Source organism: Limanda limanda, chromosome 20, assembly GCF_963576545.1.
Source record: "Limanda limanda chromosome 20, fLimLim1.1, whole genome shotgun sequence".
Taxonomy (NCBI): Eukaryota; Metazoa; Chordata; class Actinopteri; order Pleuronectiformes; family Pleuronectidae; genus Limanda; species Limanda limanda.
In genome coordinates, this window is record NC_083655.1 from 662,501 (window position 1) to 682,500 (window position 20,000).

A 20,000-nucleotide genomic window follows, 5' to 3' on the forward strand; every position below is an offset into this window, starting at 1 on the left:
TGCGCTCAAACAATCAGATGCTTTTGTTAGTTCCACTGGCCCGCACTGAATCAGGAAAAAGGGCATTCGTCCACTCTGCTCCCACCACATGGAACTGGCTGCAAAAAGATTTTAAATTAACCAAAATGATTTCTTTGAACGCTTTTAAATCTACGATGAGATCATTTCAGACCACTTCTTTTACTTGCAGATGTTTTTTATGAATTTTAATTTTTTGTAACTGTTTTTTATCATTTTCATTTCTGTTTATATGTTGTGAGTGTAATATTGTGAGTGTACATATGTTATTTGTTGCTGCCTTTTGGCCAGGACTCCCTCCAAAAAGAGGTTTTTAATCTCAATGGGACTTTCCTGGTTAAATAAAGGTCAAATAAAAAAATAAAAAAATAAACGTTATGAACCAAAACTAGAAACTAAAACCTCTGTGAGATGACAGAAACCACGTCCCATCTGCTAACATGGAGGAGGTGTGTTTGACCTGTACTGCAGCCCTCCACCAGGGGCCGATGGAGAGCATTTGGCTTCCCTCTGATGTTGTGTGTCTGTGTGTGTTCTGCAGGTTGGTGATGCAGCTCAGCTCCGAGGTGTCTTCTCTCCGGACTCCGGCGGCTGAGACGCTGGACGAGCTCGCTCACTTCTCCGCTCTGTGGAACCAGGTCCGTGAGTCTGAGTCCAGGAAGCTGCAGTCTGTCACTTTCCCATCGTCCCCCACTGTCCCTGATGAAGACTACAACTCCCATCATCCCCCACTGTCCCTGATGAAGACTACAACTCCCATCATCCCACACTGCTCTGTTGCTCCATGTTTAAAGATCTCTCCTCTGCCTTCAGGAGCCAGAGGAGCAGGTGCAGATCTTCCTGAAGTCGGAGCCGTCGCTGACAGAGTTCAGTTCTCAGATCAGCTTCTACTCTGTGAGTCCAACCCCTCTTCGTCTTCATCACTTCACCTCTTCATCACTACTTTGACTCATGTTAATGTTAAGTGGTCATGGAGTCGTACTAAACATTTATTCGACATTTACTTTGATATTTGAGTTTGGTCCATGTCCCATCTGCTAACATGGAGGAGGAAGGATCTTAAACTGCAGCAGCCGCCAGAAATGATTTGATTTCACTTTTGAGCGCCGTCATGTCAGTCTGTCAAACAGAAAGCTGACTCTGTTCTCCCATGATGCATTGCTGCAGAAGCTGGAGGTGCAGATCTCGGAGCTCCCGATGTTTCGTACGATCGGTTCCATCGTCTTCGACACCGACGAGCTGAAGCTAGCTCTGACGCAGGAGTGTCGGCTGTGGAAACAAGCCTTCGGTGCTGCGCTCAACCGCCGGGCGTCCGCAGACATGGACGCCATCTTCACGTTTGTGGACGGGATGACGAAGAGTCTGCAGCGTCCAATCACAGACCTGGAGGACGTGCGAGGAGCCATGTCGGCGCTCAGAGAGGTCAGCTGACAGAGATGAAGGGTCACATGACCTGAGGAGTTCTGTCATTGAAGGTAGAAGATGAGAGGAGATCAGCTGACACCATGTGACCTGCTCAGCTCCTCCTTCTTCAATCCTCCGTCATGTGTTCACTCTTTGATTCACTCGTTCATTTCACCTTGGATTTGACCGTGAGACACGTTTGACTCCTCCCTCTCTGTGTGTGTTGAGGTCCGGGAGGCGGAGGTTCGTATCGACGCCACCATCGGGCCGGTGGAGGAATCCTTCGCTCTGCTCAACAAACACGAGCTGCTGTTTAGTGACGGGAACGCCGAGCGCGTGGACGGCCTGACGTACGCCTGGAAGAACCTCAACGCCCTGGTGAGGGGGGGGGGCGCTGTCCAGGGAAGGGATAACATCCACAAGAGTTTGTACGAACATCCAGGTGTGTGTGTGTGTGTGTGTGTGTGTGTGTGTGTGTGTGTGTGAGTCTATGTGTGTGTGTGTGTGTGTGTGTGTGTGTGTGTGTGTGTGTGTGTGTGTGTGTGTGTGTGATTGTAGGTGGTGCAGAACCAGAACACTCTGGTGAAGATCCAACCGAGCATGAAGACAGACCTGCTGTCTGCAGTCCAGAGCTTCCAGAGCAACGTTCACGACTACTGCACCAAGTACAACCAGAGGTACACACACACACACACATAGACTCTCACACACACACACACACACACACACACACACATAGACTCACACACACACACACACACACACACACACACACACACAATAACACGTTGGACCTGTGCACAACCACTCAACCCTGTGTTTGTGTGTGTGTGTGTGTGTGTATGTGTGTGTGTGTGTCTGTCTGTGTGTGTGTGTGTGCAGCGGTCCTGGCGAGGAGGGCGTGGCTCCAGGTGAGGCCAGCGAGCGCCTGCAGAGTTTCCAGTCAGACTTTGATCAGCTGTGGAGGAAGTTCATCACCTGCTCAGGAGGAGAGGAGCTGTTCGGTTTGACTGTTAAAGGTTCGTCTCACCTCCTTGCTTCCTTCTCTCCTTCTCTCCTAGCTCCTTGCTTCCTTCTCTCCTTCTCTCCTAGCTCCTCTCTTCCTTCTCTCCTTCTCTCCTAGCTCCTCTCTTCCTTCTCTCCTTCTCTCCTAGCTCCTCTCTTCCTTCTCTCCTTCTCTCCTTCTCTCCTGGCTCCTTGCTTCCTTCTCTCCTTCTCTCCTAGCTCCTTGCTTCCTTCTCTCCTTCTCTCCTAGCTCCTCTCTTCCTTCTCTCCTTCTCTCCTAGCTCCTCTCTTCCTTCTCTCCTTCTCTCCTAGCTCCTCTCTTCCTTCTCTCCTTCTCTCCTGGCTCCTTGCTTCCTTGTCTCCTTCTCTCCTGGCTCCTCTCTTCCTTCTCTCCTTCTCTCCTGGCTCCTCTCTTCCTTCTCTCCTTCTCTCCTAGCTCCTCTCTTCCTTCTCTCCTTGTCTCCTTCTCTCCTGGCTTCCTAACCTCCCTCCTCCTTCCTTGCAGAGTATCCAGAGCTGCAGAGGATCAAGAGGGAGCTCTCTCTTCTGTCCAAACTTTACAGTTTATATAACTCGGTGATCGACAGCGTCACTGGGTACTACGACTTCCTGTGGGCCGGCCTGGACATCGAGAAGATGAACCTGGAGCTGCAGGACTTCCAGAACAGGTGGAGCAGCGAGGACAGTGATAGGACAACATTTAGAACTGGACACAAGTCGATGAATGCAGCAGAAACAGAGAGTTGTAGTTGTTGTAGTTTCTATTTCTTCACGTGTCTCTCGGTGTTTTCAGGATCAGGAAGCTTCCGAAGGCGTTGAAGGAGTGGCAGGCGTTCAGAGATCTGAAGAAGACCATCGATGACTTCACTGAGTCCTGCCCTCTGCTCTGCATGATGGCCAACAAGGTACGAGCCGTCAGAGGAGTCACGGATCTCCCCTGGGTCCTAGAGAACATTCCCTCAGTGTCTGTGTGTCCTGCAGGCGATGCTGCCCAGACACTGGACTCGTCTCAGTGCGCTGACGGCTCACAGCCTGCAGGTGGAGTCAGAGAGCTTCTCTCTCAGGAGCATCATGGAGGCGCCGCTGCTCAAACACAAAGAGGACATCGAGGTTTGGATGATTTATTCACATTATTTTATTTTAATCTGACTTTTGTTGGAAAGATTGTAATTCTTAACTTGTTAATGGTTAAGTTAATTCTTCAGGACTTTCTCAAATTGTTTTTAATATTCCTGAAAGGTTCAGAATAATCCTGAAATGTCCAAGATATGGAAATCAGAGTTTGGGAATAACAATGTAGAATCAACATGAAAATCTGACCCAGAACAGAATGAGCTGTAATAATCCTGAAGGGACCTGGATTATAAGAGAGAGATGAACAAAATAAAGCTCTTCTCAAACACCTCAGTTATTCATAGTCAGGACTCAAAAGTCTAAAATAATCCTGACAAACGTTCAGTAAAAATCCAGATAATCCAGATTAATCTCCACACATGAAAGGACAGAAATTGTCAAAAAGCTGGAGGCTGTATTGTGTGTCTTCTGTCCTGTGGTCAGGACGTCTGCATCAGCGCCGTGAAGGAGAGAGACATCGAGGCCAAGCTGAAGGACGTCGTGGCCGAGTGGAGCAGCCAGAGCCTCAGCTTCGCCCCCTTCAGGACCCGAGGAGAACTGCTGCTGAGAGGAGCCGACACCGTGGAGAAGGTCTCCCTGCTGGAGGACGGGCTGATGGTGCTGACGTCACTGCTGAGCAACAGGTGGGGGGGTGGGGGGGGGAGATGGAGAGAAACACACAACATGTGAGAGAGAGAATAAAAGGTCAAGGGTCAAGAAATATTGATAGAAGTAAGATTAGCTGAAGATCAAAAGACTGGGTGGAGAGATGGATGAAAGAAAGAAAGAATGAATGAATGAATGAATGAATGAATAAATAAATGAATGAATGAATGAATGAATGAATGAATGAATGAATAAATGAATGAATAAATAAATAAATAAATAAATAAATAAGTAAATGAAAGAATGAATAAATGAATGAATGAATGAAAGAATGAATGAATGAATGAATGAATGAATGAATGAATGAATGAATGAATAAATAATTAAGTAAATGAAAGAATGAATAAATGAATGAATTAATGAATGAATGAATGAATGAAAGAATGAATGAATGAATGAATGAATGAATAAATAAATAAATAAATAAATAAGTAAATGAAAGAATGAATAAATGAATGAATGAATGAATGAATGAATGAATGAATGAATGAATGAATGAATGAATGAATGAAAGAATGAATGAATGAATAAATAATTAAGTAAATGAAAGAATGAATAAATGAATGAATTAATGAATGAATGAATGAAAGAATGAATGAATGAATGAATGAATGAATGAATGAATGAATGAATGAATGAATGAATAAATAAGTAAATGAAAGAATGAATGAAAGAATGAAAGAATGAAAGAATGAAAGAATGAAAGAATGAAAGAATGAAAGAATGAAAGAATGAAAGAATGAATAAATAAAAGAATGAATAAATGAATGAAAGAATGAATGAATGAATAAATAAATGAATGAATGAATGAATGAATGAATGAAAGAAAGAATGAATGAATGAATGAATGAATGAATAAATGAAAGAATGAATGAATGAATGAATGAATGAATGAATGAATGAATAAATAAATGAATGAAAGAATGAATGAATGAATGAATGAATGAATGAATGAATGAATAAATGAAAGAATGAATGCATAAATGTATGAATGAATGAATGAATGAATGAATGAATAAATAAATGAATGAATGAATGAATGAAAGAATGAATGAATGAATGAATGAATAAATAAATGAAAGAATGAATGAATAAATGAATGAATGAATGAATAAATGAAAGAAAGAATGAATGAATGAATAAATAAATAAATAAATAAATAAATAATTGAAAGAATGATACAATGAATGAATGAATAAATGAAAGAAAGAATGAATGAATGAATGAAGGAATGAATGAATGAATGAATGAATAAATAAATAAATAAATAAAGGAATAAATGAATAAATGAAAGAATGATTGAATAAATAAAAGAAAGAAAGAAAGAATGAATGAATGAATGAATGAATGAATGAATAAATAAATAAATAAATAAATAAATAAATAAATAAATAAATAAATAAATAAATTAATTAATAAATGAAAGAATGATTGAATAAATGAAAGAAAGAATGAATGAATGAAAGAATGAATGAATGAATAAATGAATGAATGAATGAATGAATGAATGAATGAAATAATTAATAAATAAATAAATAAAGAATGAGTGAATGAATGAAAGAATTAATAAATAAATAAATAAATGTATGAATGAATGTATGAATGAATGAATGAACGACTGAATGAATTAATGAGTGAATGAATGAGTGAATGACTGTATGAATGACTGAATGACTGTATGAATAGTGTTATTAATAGCACGGCGCCCTGCAGGTACAACGCTCCCTTCAAGCCGAACATCCAGCTCTGGATCCAGAAACTTTCCAACACGTCCGAGATCATCGAGAAGTGGTTGTCGGTTCAGAACCTGTGGATCTACCTGGAGGCCGTGTTCGTGGGCGGAGACATCGCCAAGCAGCTGCCTCAGGTCCAATCAAACACCAGTGACCATCATCACCATGCCTCGTTGTTGCCATGCCAACCTGCGGCTTGATGCTCGTTGTTTGTTCCTCAGGAGGCGAAACGTTTCCTGAACATCGACAAGTCCTGGGTGAGGATCATGCAGCGAGCGCACGAGCTTCCCAACGCCGTGCAGTGCTGCGTGGGAGACGAGACGCTCAGCCAGGTGCTAACCCTAAAGGCTCTTATATACTTCTACGTGTCCGTTTCTCGGAGAGGGCTCCTGGGGGGGCAAAGAGTCTTTTTGATTTGTACCTCTACGACCACTGTACGTCGAAAAAAATTCACCGCCAAACCCATAGGTGGCGCAACGGAAGACGAGCTCAGAGAAGCCTACCCCATCTGGGAAGAAGAAGTCCACGTGTCTCTGTTGACATGTTAGCTCCTCCCACACACTGAACCATGGCAACTAACAGAACTAAATAAAGTGACACCCAGCGGGTCAAGATGCTGATGTAATCGTTTCTTAGCGCAGCGGTTCCCCGGTCTTGTTTCCGAACTGTGTTGCTGATTCCACAGCTTGAATCTGCTTGAGGCTACATGTAGCTAGAAGCTAACCGGAGCTAGCTCCCCCCCCAGCTTCCACACACAGTCAGCAGGGACTCCCGACACTAACTACTATCCAGTGTTTGCTTCTAACCTGACGGTATTATAGAAACAGTGTCATGATAGAAGTGGAATTAAAGTCGTGACGGCGGGTTCTTGCACTGTTACCACCGCAGTTAGCATGGTGGCTAGCCTAGCCCGCTAGCCTAGCCTGCTAGCACCGTTTTGAAAGCTCGTTATAACCGTCTGTGACCGTGCACACATGCCCTCAGTGCTCTAACGAGCCACCGTCAGCCGGACAACTCCGCTGGCTTAACACACACATCAATAATCGTAGAATCATAGTTGTGTTTGAGTTTTTGTGACACAGGGAAGGAAACAGGAAGTTTGAGGTCCGGAAAATACGTCGTGGGGAAATGATGTTGTTCGCGGACCAATCACAGCCAAGGGCTGTCCGTGGGCTCTCCGACTGAAGACGGAGAGGGCGGTCTTATCTATCCGTTTTAAAAAATACGCACAAGCATAAATTGGCCTTAACACACGTTCCCATGAGCAACACAACCATGACCACGTGCCTCTGAGCAACACAACCACGACCACGTTCCCATGAGCAACACAACCACGACCAGGTGCCTCTGAGCAACACAACCATGACCACGTTCCCATGAGCAACACAACCACGACCAGGTGCCTCTGAGCAACACAACCATGACCACGTGCCTCTGAGCAACACAACCACGCCCTCCACACTCACGGCCTCTTGTCTCTGCAGCTGCTGCCTCACCTGCTGGAGCAGCTGGAGTTGTGTCAGAAGTCTCTGTCCGGTTACCTGGAGAAGAAACGCCTGGTGTTCCCTCGCTTCTTCTTCGTGTCCGACCCCGCCCTGCTGGAGATCCTGGGCCAGGCGTCGGACTCACACACCATCCAGGTGACACACACTGAACACACACTGAACACACACTGAGCTCCTCATGTGCACCTGCAGTGACACGTGTCGAACAAACACTGGTTGAAGATTTGATTTCTAAAACTTTTCCCTGCTCCACCTCTCAGCACCTTTCGTCTTTTCTTTCTTTTCTTTCTTTTCTTTCTTTTCTTTCTTACGATCTTGATAAAACAGTTGATAAATCTGAATCCTCTTGGTCCTCAGGCTCATCTCCTGAGTCTGTTTGACAACGTGAGCCGAGTGGTGTTCAGTGAGAAGCTCTACGACCAGATGCTCAGCTTCCAGTCTCAGGAAGGAGAGACGGTGGAGCTGAGTCATCCCGTCCTGGCTCAGGTTCGTTTCATCTCAACAGTTTCTCCTCCTCAATCTGCATCAATCTGTCTGGATCTTTTCTGTGACTGCTGAGGATTAAACCTTCCAGGGTAACGTGGAGGTGTGGCTAGTGCAGCTGCTCGCCGGCGTCCGACACACGCTCCACGCCATCATCCGTCAGGCCTACGCAGCGACCACGGAGCCGGGCCTGAAGCTGCTGGACTTCCAGGCAGCGTTCCCGGCTCAGGTCGGCCTCCTGGGGATCCAGATGATCTGGACCCGAGACGCAGAAGAAGCACTCGTCCTCAGCAAGTCGGACAAGAAGGTGCTTTGATGTTTATGTGTCATCGGCAGCGCCACCCAGTGGTCGGAGGCAGCATGTTGTCACGTGACCTTGAGAACTCGATATCATGAGAACGCCTGAAGGGACTTTGTTCAAATTTGGTAGAAAACTTGAGTTAAAGTCAAAGATGAACTGATTCGATTTCGTTGGTTTTAAAGTGGACACGTAGATAAACATGTGAGTAGATAACAAAGATAAACGACATTCTACAAACTACCGTCTGATCTTCTGGCAGATCATGCAGACGACCAATCAGAAGTTCATGGAGCTCCTCAACGAGCTGATCGACATGACCACCAAGGAGCTGAGCAGAAACGAGAGGACGCAGTATGAGACGCTCATTACCATCCACGTCCACCAGAGGGACATCTTCGACGAGCTGGTGAGCGGCCGCAGGGACGGAGACATGACGTCACTAATCCGAGTGGTGATGTCACTTTGTAACCTTGTCTCCACCAGGTGCGCCTGAACGTCCGCTCGCCGTCGGACTTCGAGTGGCAGAAGCAGTCGAGGTTTTACTTCCTGGAGGAGACGGACAGATGCGTCATTCAGATCACTGACGTGGAGTTCAGCTACTGCAACGAGTACCTGGGCTGCACAGACCGCCTGGTCATCACGCCGCTGACCGACAGGTACACATCGCCCCCTGGTGGCTGGCTCTAGTGTGGGTCATAAACCATCTTAATTATCACTCTGTTACAAACCAACCCACTGACAGATGATTAAAACTGAATGAACCCGTGACCTCTGTGACCTCTCGTGTGTCCAGGTGTTACATCACGCTGTCGCAGGCGCTGGGGATGAGTATGGGCGGAGCTCCGGCCGGTCCGGCAGGAACAGGTAACATCGTCTCCAGGGGAAACTCTCACTCTGCGTGTGTTGCTCTAATCAAGTGTGTGTGTTTGTGTGTGTCTGTGTGTGTCTGTGTGTTGACAGGTAAGACAGAGACCACGAAGGACATGGGTCGCTGTCTGGGTAAATACGTGGTGGTCTTCAACTGTTCGGACCAGATGGACTACAGAGGACTGGGACGGATTTATAAAGGTCTGATGGAGCTGAAAGACAAAGCTTGTGATCCACTGGTCGATCTACGTTCCAAACCATTGGTTCAGAACTCAACTATATGTCCGGTTGTGTAAAGTGCCACCTGCTGGTTGGTGTGTGTCTCTGCAGGTCTGGCTCAGTCCGGAGCCTGGGGCTGCTTCGACGAGTTCAACCGCATCGAGCTGCCGGTCCTGTCAGTCGCCGCCCAGCAGATCTACGTGGTCCTGCAGGGCAAGAAGAACAAGAAGAAGCAGTTTGTCTTCACAGACGGAGACGTGGTCGACATGGACCCTGAGTTTGGCATCTTCATCACCATGGTAACCAAGATCCCACCTGCAGGAAGACTTACAAGTTTCCTGCTGAGTGAAACCTGAGAGATAAATGATCAGAAACCTTAGATCCAAACCGAGTGATGTCACAAGCTGTGACTCTTCAGGGTCACATGCTTCCAAGGGTTTATCCGAACTTCCCGTTTCTTTAGGCCGAGACATGAATCCAATGTGTGGGCGAAGATTTCCCAGGATTCATTGCGTGCCGGTGATAAAGCTAATGAGCTCGCTAAAGAGGAAAAGTGCAGCGGCTAAAAGAAACAAGCGATGCAGCCACAAGGGCGAGAGACGCAAATATGGAATCCTCTGAAAACGAATGTCTATAATCTCCACAGTTTGTAGTCTGCGTCCCCCCAAGGACAGGACCTCTGAGTTAGTCCCAGGACTGAATCACCTCAGAACCAGAACCATCTCACAGCCAGAGTTCCAGCTTTTAATTCCTTCAGAACCTGAACAGAACAACCAGCGAACCAATCCCAGAGTTCTATGTGTCTCAGAACCAGTCCGTTATGAATACTGATTCTGCACCTGCTCCTCCAGAACCCTGGATACGCCGGCCGCCAGGAGCTGCCCGAGAACCTGAAGATCCAGTTCCGCACAGTAGCCATGATGGTCCCGGACCGAGCCATCATCATGAGGGTCAAACTGGCCAGTGCAGGTTTCCGTGACAACCAGGTTCTCAGCAGGAAGTTCTACACCCTCTACAAGCTGTGCGAGGAGCAGCTCTCCAAACAGGTCTTCAGAACTCACTCTGTCACTTCACTGATGTTTTAGATACAGATCAATCAGATCAATCATATTCATATAATCATATTGTTTATGCACCTGACCTCATGATATTTGTTTCGTCTTGACACCAGGTCCATTATGATTTTGGTCTGAGGAACATTTTGTCCGTTTTGAGGACGCTGGGCGCCGTGAAGAGGTCCAACCCGTCGGAGCCAGAGAAGACGGTGGTGATGAGGGTCCTGAGAGACATGAACCTCTCCAAACTGGTGTGTGGGATCAGAACCACCTCAAACCACAGGAACCAGCTCTGACAAATATTTATTTAACATCTACTTCATTCTCTGCTAGATTTTAAAAGCAGCAGGCGCTCGTTGGATAAAATCCCTTTTTAAGGATGATTTCAAAATAAAAGTTAATATCATATGTGCGAGCTTAGAATTTGATTAAATGTGATCCTGTTCAGTTCCTCTAAATTACATTCATGAGTAAACACTATTGAGCCGATTGATTAAGTATTCACAGTGTTTGAAATGCTGCTCTGTTCTGTGGTGATTTGATGAGGTGATTGTTTCTGTGCAGGTGGACGAGGACGAACCTTTGTTCATGAGTCTGATCAACGATCTGTTTCCCGGCATCGGTTCGTCTCTAAACCACAGACTCACTCGTGTCTCTAGGATCAGAGATGAGGAGACAAACATGATTTCATCCTCCTCCTCTCCTTCCCTCCCGTAGTTCTGGATAAGGCCGGGTATCCAGACCTGGAGGCGTCCATCTTCAGTCAGGCTCAGAGGGCCGGCCTGATCCCGCACCCCCCCTGGATCCTCAAACTGGTTCAGCTCTACGAGACGCAGAGGGTCCGACACGGTACCGGTCCTCAGACAGAACTTTATTAAACTGTTGCTGACGTCAGGTTTGAAACATCCAGCTCTGCTGAGCTCAGCTGAGATTACCTGTAGTACTTATGTTTCACCACTAGATGACAGCGTCTGGGTTTAAATGAAAATCTGGAAGTGGACTTTTACATTTCACCACTTATATATAATTAAGATTTATCATATTAAGACATTTTAATACGTGTGTGTTCCAATATCAAGGTCTTGTTTTGGAGCCTCATGGTGGAGAATCATCATATTCTTCTTCTACTGTTGAAATCGTAGTTTATCGTTGTTTTATTCTCATACAAAGTTCTGGAGTCAGTTCTGGTTGAGCAGCATCATGAAGGTCCTGAGTTCAGCTGCGTGTTCTCCTGCAGGTATGATGACGTTGGGTCCCAGCGGCGCCGGGAAGACCACCTGCATCCACACGCTGATGAAGGCCATGTCGGAATGTGGCTCCCCCCACCGGGAGATGAGGATGAACCCCAAAGCCATCACGGCCGCGCAGATGTTCGGGACGCTGGACGTGACCACCAACGACTGGACCGACGGCATCTTCTCCACGCTGTGGAGGAAGACGCTCAAGGCCAAGAAGGTTCAGCTCCTCCATCAATGTATAGTCACGTCATTAATAACATGTTTATATGACACATTTAACTGTGTGTGTGTGTGTGTGTGTGTGTGTGTGTGTGTGTGTGTGTGTGTGTGTGTGTGTGTGTGTGTGTGTGTGTGTGTGTGTGTCAGGGTGAATATATCTGGATTGTGCTGGACGGTCCGGTTGATGCGATCTGGATCGAGAATCTGAACTCAGTCCTGGACGACAACAAAACTCTGACGCTGGCGAACGGAGACAGAATCGCCATGGCGCCCTGCTGCAAGGTGACCTTCAGTCATGTGTCAGCCTTTTCCCATCAGCCAATCAGAATGCACTGAATAACCGAACTGTGGTGAAGTGCACTGTAACGTGTAGAAGTTGAGCGGTGAAGACACGTCCTCTGTGTCTGTCTCCAGATCGTCTTTGAGCCGCACAACATCGACAACGCGTCCCCGGCCACGGTGTCCAGGAACGGGATGGTGTTCATGAGCTCGTCGGTGCTCGGCTGGAGCGCCATCCTGGAGGCGTGGCTTCAGACGCTCCCGGCGCCGCAGGCCGACGCCCTGAGACTCTGCTTCGACTCCTGCTACCAGGTGCAGAGACGAGCCCGGACAGGAAGTTCAGGGACCAGGGTTTCCTTCAGGCAGCCGAGGATAAACATCTGTTCAATAATCAGCCAGAGTTTCACAGTTTTACTTTTCTTATTGTTTTCTACAAGTTATAGAGACTGTTAGTTATGATACTGAGCAGCAAACCGACTCAGTGAGAGGTTTCCTGAGGAGGTGGAGACCAAACACAGAGAAACAAGAGAGAGAAATCAAACACCACATGAACATTTATATCTTTAACTGATGCAGATGGAAACTAGTTCAACATATTAATGAATCATCGAATCGTATCCATAATAATCCTTCTGGTGTCTGCTCCACCTACAGGACGTAGTGGACTTTGTCTTCACTGCTGTGTCTCCTAAGATGCAGGTGCTGGAGTGTATGTACATCCGACAGACTGTGGACCTGCTGCAGGTACGACAGCCAATCACAGGCTTCCTCCTTCACGTGTCCCTGTGAGCAGCTCCAGGTTCACGCTCATCTCACAGAGGTTCTCTCCAGGTTTCACCTCTCTCTCTCTTGGTGTCTCCAGGGTCTGCTCCCGGCCACGGAGGAGAAGCCCGGCGGCCACGTGGACGTTGGTCGCCTGTTTGTCTTCGTGGTCATGTGGTCGCTCGGCGCCCTGCTGGAGCTGGACGACAGAGCCAAGATGGAGGCCTTTCTTAAGGTTTCTGAATTCTCTCATTCTCTTTGTTCAGACGTCCTTAAAACCTATATTCATGTTCCACAGAGGATAAACCCTGGAGGTTTCTAAGTGTTCCTCTAGCGCCACCCTCAGGACAAACTTTACTTTTAGCTGCAGTGCTGGTCAGGCTCTCATGTAATGAAACATGTTTCATTCTGAGAGCAAAGACCCTGAAGGATCTGTGTCTCTGGAGGTGCTCTGGACCAACGTGGACTCAGGGATTAAGTGTAGCCTGGTTTGTGTTTGAAGGCCCACGGCTCGTCTCTGGACCTGCCGCACACGCAGGACGACCAGACCATCTTCGAGTTCACCGTCAACGAGGGGGGGCAGTGGGAGCACTGGTCCAACAAGGTGTGTGACCACCAGGCCGCCATCGCTGCGTTGACTCCACCACGTCAACCTTCATCTCTCAGAGTCAAAGCCGACTCATTGACCTTCTCTTCCATGATCCAGGTCCCAGAGTACGTCTACCCCAAAGACCAGGTCCCAGACTACTCGTCCATCCTGGTTCCAAACGTGGACAACGTGAGGACGGACTTCCTGACGCAGACCATCATGAAGCAGAGGAAAGCTGTGCTGCTGATCGGAGAGCAGGGAACCGCCAAGAGCGTCATGATCAAAGTGAGAAGTAACGCTACCAGCTGACAGAGAGGGACTCATCAACAGCTTCATGTAGTTACACAATTAATAAATGTAATTACACTTCAGTGTTAACAAACGAAGACAAACTGTCAGTTGAGGAAAACACATAAATCTGATTAACCAAAGAACTGGGTCCAAACAGAACCTGTGGACAGAGGCCAGCCCCAGTGGCCGTTAGAGGAACTGCAGCTTCCAGCAGCGGTGTTTGCAGCTAGCTCGCTAACGCTCAGCTCGCTAACGCTACAGCTTCATGACGTGTTTCCCTCTGGCTCCCCCTGCAGGGCTACACTGGTAAGCTGGACCCGGAGCTCCACCTCAGTAAGACGCTGAACTTCTCGTCTGCCACGCTGCCCGGAATGTTCCAGAGAACCATCGAGAGCTACATCGATAAGAGGATGGGCGCCACCTACGGGCCGCCGGCCGGGCGCAGGATGACCGTCTTCATCGATGACATCAACATGCCCGTCATCAACGAGTGGGGAGACCAGGTCAGCCTCGAGCTCTCGGATTGGTCAATGTCAATTTTTCTTTTACAGTTTACCAATCATACGAGCAAATATTTGTATTAGGAAATTAATAGTTAAACATTTTAAATATAATTATCAATACATTTGTCCACATGACCAGTTTGTGGTTTCTCTCTTCGTCTTGTTTGAATGACACTTCCTGCTAACCAATGGCTGACTGACCCCTCTCTGCCCCGCCTCCCTCAGATAACCAATGAGATCGTGCGTCAGCTGATGGAACAGGGAGGGTTCTACAGCTTGGATCGTCCCGGAGAGTTCATCACCGTGGTCGATGTTCAGGTGACGCCCCCGGGCTTCATGGCTGCCGTACTGTTTCCTGTTTCTCACCAAAAACTGATCTTTGGAATCATTAATCAAAGCATCACATCACTAGTGTGAATCATTTCCTGTTTGGCTCATTTCCTGTCCGGCTCATTTCCTGTTTGGCTCATTTCCTGTCCGGCTCATTTCCTGTTTGGCTCATTTCCTGTCAGGGTCATTTCCTGTCCGGCTCATTTCCTGTCTGGCTCATTTCCTGTTTGGCTCATTTCCTGTTTGGCTCATTTCCTGTTTGGCTCATTTCCTGTTTGGCTCATTTCCTGTTTGGCTCATTTCCTGTTTGGCTCATTTCCTGTCCGGCTCATTTCCTGTTTGGCTCATTTCCTGTTTGGCTCATTTCCTATTTGGCTCATTTCCTGTCAGGGTCATTTCCTGTCCGGCTCATTTCCTGTTTGGCTCATTTCCTGTTCAGCTTCAGTGTTTCCAGCTTCAGTTGAGTGAAGGAATGAACTTTTAAGACGTGTGTCTGTCATATATCGACTTCCTGTCTAATGTCCTGTCTAATGTGCTGACTCACTGTGCTGACTCACTGTGCTGACTCACTGTGCTGACTCACTGTGCTGACTCATTGTGCTGACTCACTGTGCTGACTCACTGTGCTGACTCACTGTGCTGACTCACTGTGCTGACTCACTGTGCTGACTCACTGTGCTGACTCACTGTGCTGACTCACTGTGCTGACTCATGTTTGAAACCACCTCTCACAGCTGCTGGCGGCCATGATCCTCCCGGGCGGCGGTCGGAACGACATCCCTCAGCGCCTGAAGAGGCAGTTCTCCATCTTCAACTGCACGCTGCCCTCCAACTCCTCCATCGATCTGATCTTCGGCACCGTGGCTCAGGGATACTTCTGCCCGGAGAGAGGCTTCCCCCCCGACGTCTGCGCCCTCGCCGCCGCCCTGGTTCCCACCACCAGGCGCGTGTGGCAGGCCGTCAAGGCCAAGGTCAATAGTCTATCAAACTTCTCGTTAGTTAATATATACCAGTCATAAAACTATACTAGTCATTAAACTATACTAGTCATAAAACTATATCTACTAGCTTTTATAAAATGATATTATGTATTAAGATATCAAATCTAACAGCAGTGCTTTTCTTGAACAGATGTTACCGTCTCCTGCTAAGTTTCATTATATTTTCAACCTGAGGGACCTGAGCAGAATCTGGCAGGTAGGAAGCACTTCCTGTTTACAGATTCAATCCTGAAGGAAACAAGAACAAAGAAGTGACTGTACCATGTTAAATGTTCAATGTTCAATGTTCAATATTTAATGTTTAATGTCAAGCTCAGCAATGTTTACATATTACCATACTACAACAAGGAGGGCTTTTATTTTGATATATCTGTAGAACTTCCTGTGAACCTGTTTATAAAGTTTTAAATGTATAATAACAGGGAATCATATTAATTAAAGGAAATGTTTATTTGGATTGTGATTATTGTTGTGTTGTGTGTGTGTGTGTTGGGTTACATTTGTGTGGTATGTTTTTGTGTGTTTGTGTGGTGTCGATGGTTGTGTTGTGTGTTTGTGTGGTGTTGATGGGTGTGTTGTGTGTTTGTGTGGTGTCGATGGTTGTGTTGTGTGTTTGTGTGGTGTCGATGGTTGTGTTGTGTGTTTGTGTGGTGTTGATGGTTGTGTTGTGTGTTTGTGTGGTGTCGATGGTTGTGTTGTGTGTTTGTGTGGTGTCGATGGTTGTGTTGTGTGTTTGTGTGGTGTCGATGGTTGTGTTGTGTGTTTGTGTGGTGTCGATGGTTGTGTTGTGTGTTTGTGTGGTGTTGATGGTTGTGTTGTGTTGTGTATCAGGGGATCCTGACTGTGAGGTCAGACGTGTGTCAGAGCTCCGCCCTCCTCGCCGCTCTCTTCCATCATGAATGTTTCAGAGTCATCGCCGACCGCTTCATCGACAGCAGCGACCAACAAACCTTCAGCTGCATCATGGAGAAGGTGTGTGTGTGTGTCTGTGTGTGTGTGTGTGTGTCTGTGTAATAATAATAATAATAATAATAAAACAACTAAAATCAGGTCACACGTCCTCAGTTAAAAATCTGATGAAAACAAATGAAGCGATGAAGCGATGAAGCTATGAGTCTCCACTTCCTGTTTGTGTTGCCCAGATCACAGAGGAGGATCATGGGAGATCTGTGACGGAGCACCCCCAGTGGCACAGCTGCTTCGTGGACTTCCTGCGTGAAGCGCCCGAGGCGATGGGGGACGAACCTGAGGACGGCGAGCTGGAGGCGCCGAAGGTTCAAACCCAAAAGGACACGTCACATTTAATCAAGTCTCATGTTTAATGATTATTTTCATTTTCAATATGTTTCATCAATTATTTGTAAATTATTCTGAATTCCTCAAAATGACCACAAGTCAGAGCCAATGGAAAGCCTGTGCTCCTGACCGACAGGTGTACGAGCCGGTCCCGTCCCTGGACGTCCTGGCCCAGCGCCTGGCGGGTTTCCAGGAGCAGTACAACGAGGCGGCAAGAGGCGGAGCCATGGACCTGGTCTTCTTCAAGGTGACTGGTTCCTGTCAGACCGATGGCCACCAGCAGGGGGCACGTTGGATTCACAGTTGATATTTAAAACTTATCGTAAAACTCAATTTGTAAAGTTAGAAGTGAATCTGTCTGTTGTCTCTTTGGTTTTCTGGGGTAACGCCTCTCTGTGTTGAACCTGATCCCGCAGGACGCCATGACACACCTGATGCGGATCTCACGGATCCTGCGCACGCCGCAGGGGAACGCCCTGCTGGTCGGGGTGGGGGGGTCGGGGAAGCAGAGCCTCACCAGACTGGCTTCGTTCATCGCAGGATACCAAACCTTCCAGATCACCATGACCAGGTGTCACGCATGGATTTGACACTTTGGTTGTTTGGTTTGGTCTATGTCCCATCTGCTCACATGGAGGAGGTTTACAACTGTGTGTGTCTGTGTGTGTGTGTGTGTGTGTGTGTGTGTGTGTGTGTGTCTGTGTGTCTGTGTGTGTGTGTGTCTGTGTGTGTGTGTGTGTGTGTCTGTGTGTGTGTGTGTGTGTGTGTGTGTGTGTGTGTGTGTGTGTGTGTGTGTGTGTGTGTGTGTGTGTGTGTGTGTGTGTGTGTCTGTGTGTGTGTGTGTCTGTGTGTGTGTGTGTGTGTGTGTGTGTCTGTGTGTCTGTGTGTGTGTGTGTCTGTGTGTGTGTGTGTGTGTGTCTGTGTGTGTGTGTGTGTGTGTGTGTGTGTGTGTGTGTGTGTGTGTGTGTGTGTGTGTGTGTGTGTGTGTGTGTGTGTGTTTGTGTGTGTGTGTGTGTGTGTGTGTGTGTGTGTCTGTGTGTGTCTGTGTGTGTGTCTGTGTGTGTGTGTGTCTGTGTGTGTGTGTCTGTGTGTGTGTGTGTGTGTGTGTCTGTGTGTGTCCTGCAGGTCGTACAACAGCAGTAACCTGCTGGAGGATCTGAAGGCTCTGTATCGTATCGCCGGTCAGCAAGGGGGCGGAGTCACGTTCCTCTTCACCGACAACGACATCAAAGACGAAGCGTTCCTCGGTAGCGACTGTAGATCATCAGAGAATCACCAGGGTTCGTCCTCTGGGGAACATGAACGTGTTCATTTTTTCTCTCTGCTCCAGAATACATGAACAACGTGCTGGCCAGCGGCGAAGTGTCCAACCTGTTTGCTCGCGACGAGCTGGATGACATCACCCAGGATCTGATCCCTGTCATGAAGCGAGAGCACCCCCGCCGACCTCCGACCTCGGAGAACCTCTACGACTTCTTCCTGTCCCGCGTGCGGAGCCACCTCCACGTGGTGCTCTGCTTCTCGCCGGTCGGGGAGAAGTTCCGAACTCGAGCTCTGAAGGTGAGTTTCAGACTTCACTGGTTCCTCTGGAGCGACGGGTCAGGTGACGTGTGATGACATCACAGGAGGTCAGGAGGCAGTCGCGAATAAAATATATTAAAAACCACGGTGGTATTTGATGAGATCAGGGATGACATCAGCGACCTTTGACCTCCACAGTTCCCGGGGCTGATATCCGGCTGCACGGTGGACTGGTTCCAGCGCTGGCCTCGGGACGCCCTGGCCGCGGTGTCGCATCACTTCCTGTCTCAGTACCAGGACCTCCGCTGCTCAGAGGACGTAAAGCAAAGCGTGGTGGTAACCATGGGAACCTTCCAGGTAACGCCGTCAGTCCAGCTGTGTGTCACCGGCGAGTTCGAGCAAACCAATCACACGCTGCTCTCCCTGCAGGACCTGGTGGCGGAGAAATGTGGCGAGTACTTTGAACGCTTCCGGCGTCAAACGTTTGTGACGCCGAAATCCTACTTGTCCTTCATCGACAGCTACAAGGTCATCTACGCCGAGAAGATCGCTCACGTGGGCACGCTGGCCGAGCGCATGAAGACAGGTACGACCACGGGGGGGAGGGGCTTAACGTGTGTAAGCGTGTGCTGCCATGGTGACGTGTTGTTTACAAGAAGAGTCGAGCTGCAGCGGGAGGCGTAATCTAATCCGTTCATTGATTATAGATCTAATAACGATAGATTAATAAAGAAATGATCGTCAGATTCAGTGATGATGGAAACTTCAAAGCGATGGATGCTGATGAATCCTCGATGTTGTTCCCGCGTGTCGCAGGTCTGTGTAAACTGATGGAGGCGGAGCAGTCGGTGTCTCAACTCTCCAAGCAGCTGGTGCTGAAGGAGCAGGAGCTCGCCGTCGCCTCCCGGAGGGCGGAGGAGGTCCTGCTGGAGGTCACTGCCAAAGCTCAGGCTGCGGAGAAGGTCAGAGACACCACTTTGTTATTTTCACGTTTCCATCTCTGCTGATCGGAGCCGACGGCAGAGTCATGTGACCTCGGAGAGAGTGAAGGTTTTATCCAATCACAGGGCAGACAGACGAGGAGGGAGGAGTCAAAGGTCACGTTCCTCTTCCTCCTCTGACAATGATCCCACGTCTGAGTAGACAACGTTAATATAGACGTCATGACGTAGACAAACATCGCAGATATTTGACTCTGATGAGGTCTGGGTCAGGGGCTAGGGAATGTATTATGTGAATGAGTGTCTTCACTAAGATAGAGGTAGAAACATGTGTGCGTGTCGGGTCCTGCCCCCTGGTGGCCACCGACAGCACAGCAGTACCCAGGTGTTTGTGAGCAGGTGAAGCAGCAGGTGCAGAAGGTGAAGGACAAAGCTCAGCTCATCGTCAACGAGATCGAAGTCGATAAAACAGCAGCTCTGTTCAAACTGGAGGCTGCCAAACCAGCGCTGGAGGCTGCTGAGGCTGCACTGCAGGTCGCACACACACACACACACACACACACACACACACACAGACACACACACTCAGAGTACACACTGATGTTCCTCCTCCCTCTCTGCAGACCATCAAGCCCTCGGACATCGCCACGGTGAGGAAGCT

The 20,000-nt window shown here is 47.9% G+C and overlaps 1 protein-coding gene across 1 annotated transcript in view; it reads left to right on the forward strand.

Annotated features, from left to right (window-relative positions):
• dnah5l (dynein, axonemal, heavy chain 5 like) overlaps positions 1–20,000 on the forward strand; it is a 59,770-nt gene that overhangs the window by 23,239 nt on the left and 16,531 nt on the right. The window contains exons 29-74 of the mRNA XM_061094246.1: positions 560–656; positions 832–912; positions 1,186–1,440; positions 1,651–1,800; positions 1,981–2,099; positions 2,305–2,441; positions 2,933–3,095; positions 3,221–3,332; positions 3,409–3,537; positions 3,985–4,184; positions 5,920–6,073; positions 6,161–6,271; positions 7,424–7,579; positions 7,802–7,930; positions 8,019–8,234; positions 8,488–8,634; positions 8,712–8,884; positions 9,022–9,092; positions 9,189–9,296; positions 9,426–9,613; positions 10,166–10,360; positions 10,486–10,620; positions 10,934–10,991; positions 11,087–11,218; positions 11,607–11,824; positions 11,974–12,108; positions 12,241–12,417; positions 12,760–12,849; positions 12,968–13,102; positions 13,370–13,471; positions 13,574–13,741; positions 14,044–14,250; positions 14,476–14,568; positions 15,315–15,551; positions 15,712–15,777; positions 16,413–16,553; positions 16,724–16,855; positions 17,014–17,124; positions 17,294–17,448; positions 18,003–18,124; positions 18,208–18,437; positions 18,597–18,755; positions 18,828–18,984; positions 19,215–19,360; positions 19,739–19,873; positions 19,963–20,000. The exon at positions 19,963–20,000 is cut by the window's right edge and continues 64 nt beyond it. Of these exons, the coding sequence (XP_060950229.1) occupies positions 560–656; positions 832–912; positions 1,186–1,440; positions 1,651–1,800; positions 1,981–2,099; positions 2,305–2,441; positions 2,933–3,095; positions 3,221–3,332; positions 3,409–3,537; positions 3,985–4,184; positions 5,920–6,073; positions 6,161–6,271; positions 7,424–7,579; positions 7,802–7,930; positions 8,019–8,234; positions 8,488–8,634; positions 8,712–8,884; positions 9,022–9,092; positions 9,189–9,296; positions 9,426–9,613; positions 10,166–10,360; positions 10,486–10,620; positions 10,934–10,991; positions 11,087–11,218; positions 11,607–11,824; positions 11,974–12,108; positions 12,241–12,417; positions 12,760–12,849; positions 12,968–13,102; positions 13,370–13,471; positions 13,574–13,741; positions 14,044–14,250; positions 14,476–14,568; positions 15,315–15,551; positions 15,712–15,777; positions 16,413–16,553; positions 16,724–16,855; positions 17,014–17,124; positions 17,294–17,448; positions 18,003–18,124; positions 18,208–18,437; positions 18,597–18,755; positions 18,828–18,984; positions 19,215–19,360; positions 19,739–19,873; positions 19,963–20,000 (6,570 nt within the window). The remainder of the gene's footprint in view (positions 1–559; positions 657–831; positions 913–1,185; positions 1,441–1,650; positions 1,801–1,980; positions 2,100–2,304; positions 2,442–2,932; positions 3,096–3,220; positions 3,333–3,408; positions 3,538–3,984; positions 4,185–5,919; positions 6,074–6,160; positions 6,272–7,423; positions 7,580–7,801; positions 7,931–8,018; positions 8,235–8,487; positions 8,635–8,711; positions 8,885–9,021; positions 9,093–9,188; positions 9,297–9,425; positions 9,614–10,165; positions 10,361–10,485; positions 10,621–10,933; positions 10,992–11,086; positions 11,219–11,606; positions 11,825–11,973; positions 12,109–12,240; positions 12,418–12,759; positions 12,850–12,967; positions 13,103–13,369; positions 13,472–13,573; positions 13,742–14,043; positions 14,251–14,475; positions 14,569–15,314; positions 15,552–15,711; positions 15,778–16,412; positions 16,554–16,723; positions 16,856–17,013; positions 17,125–17,293; positions 17,449–18,002; positions 18,125–18,207; positions 18,438–18,596; positions 18,756–18,827; positions 18,985–19,214; positions 19,361–19,738; positions 19,874–19,962) is intronic.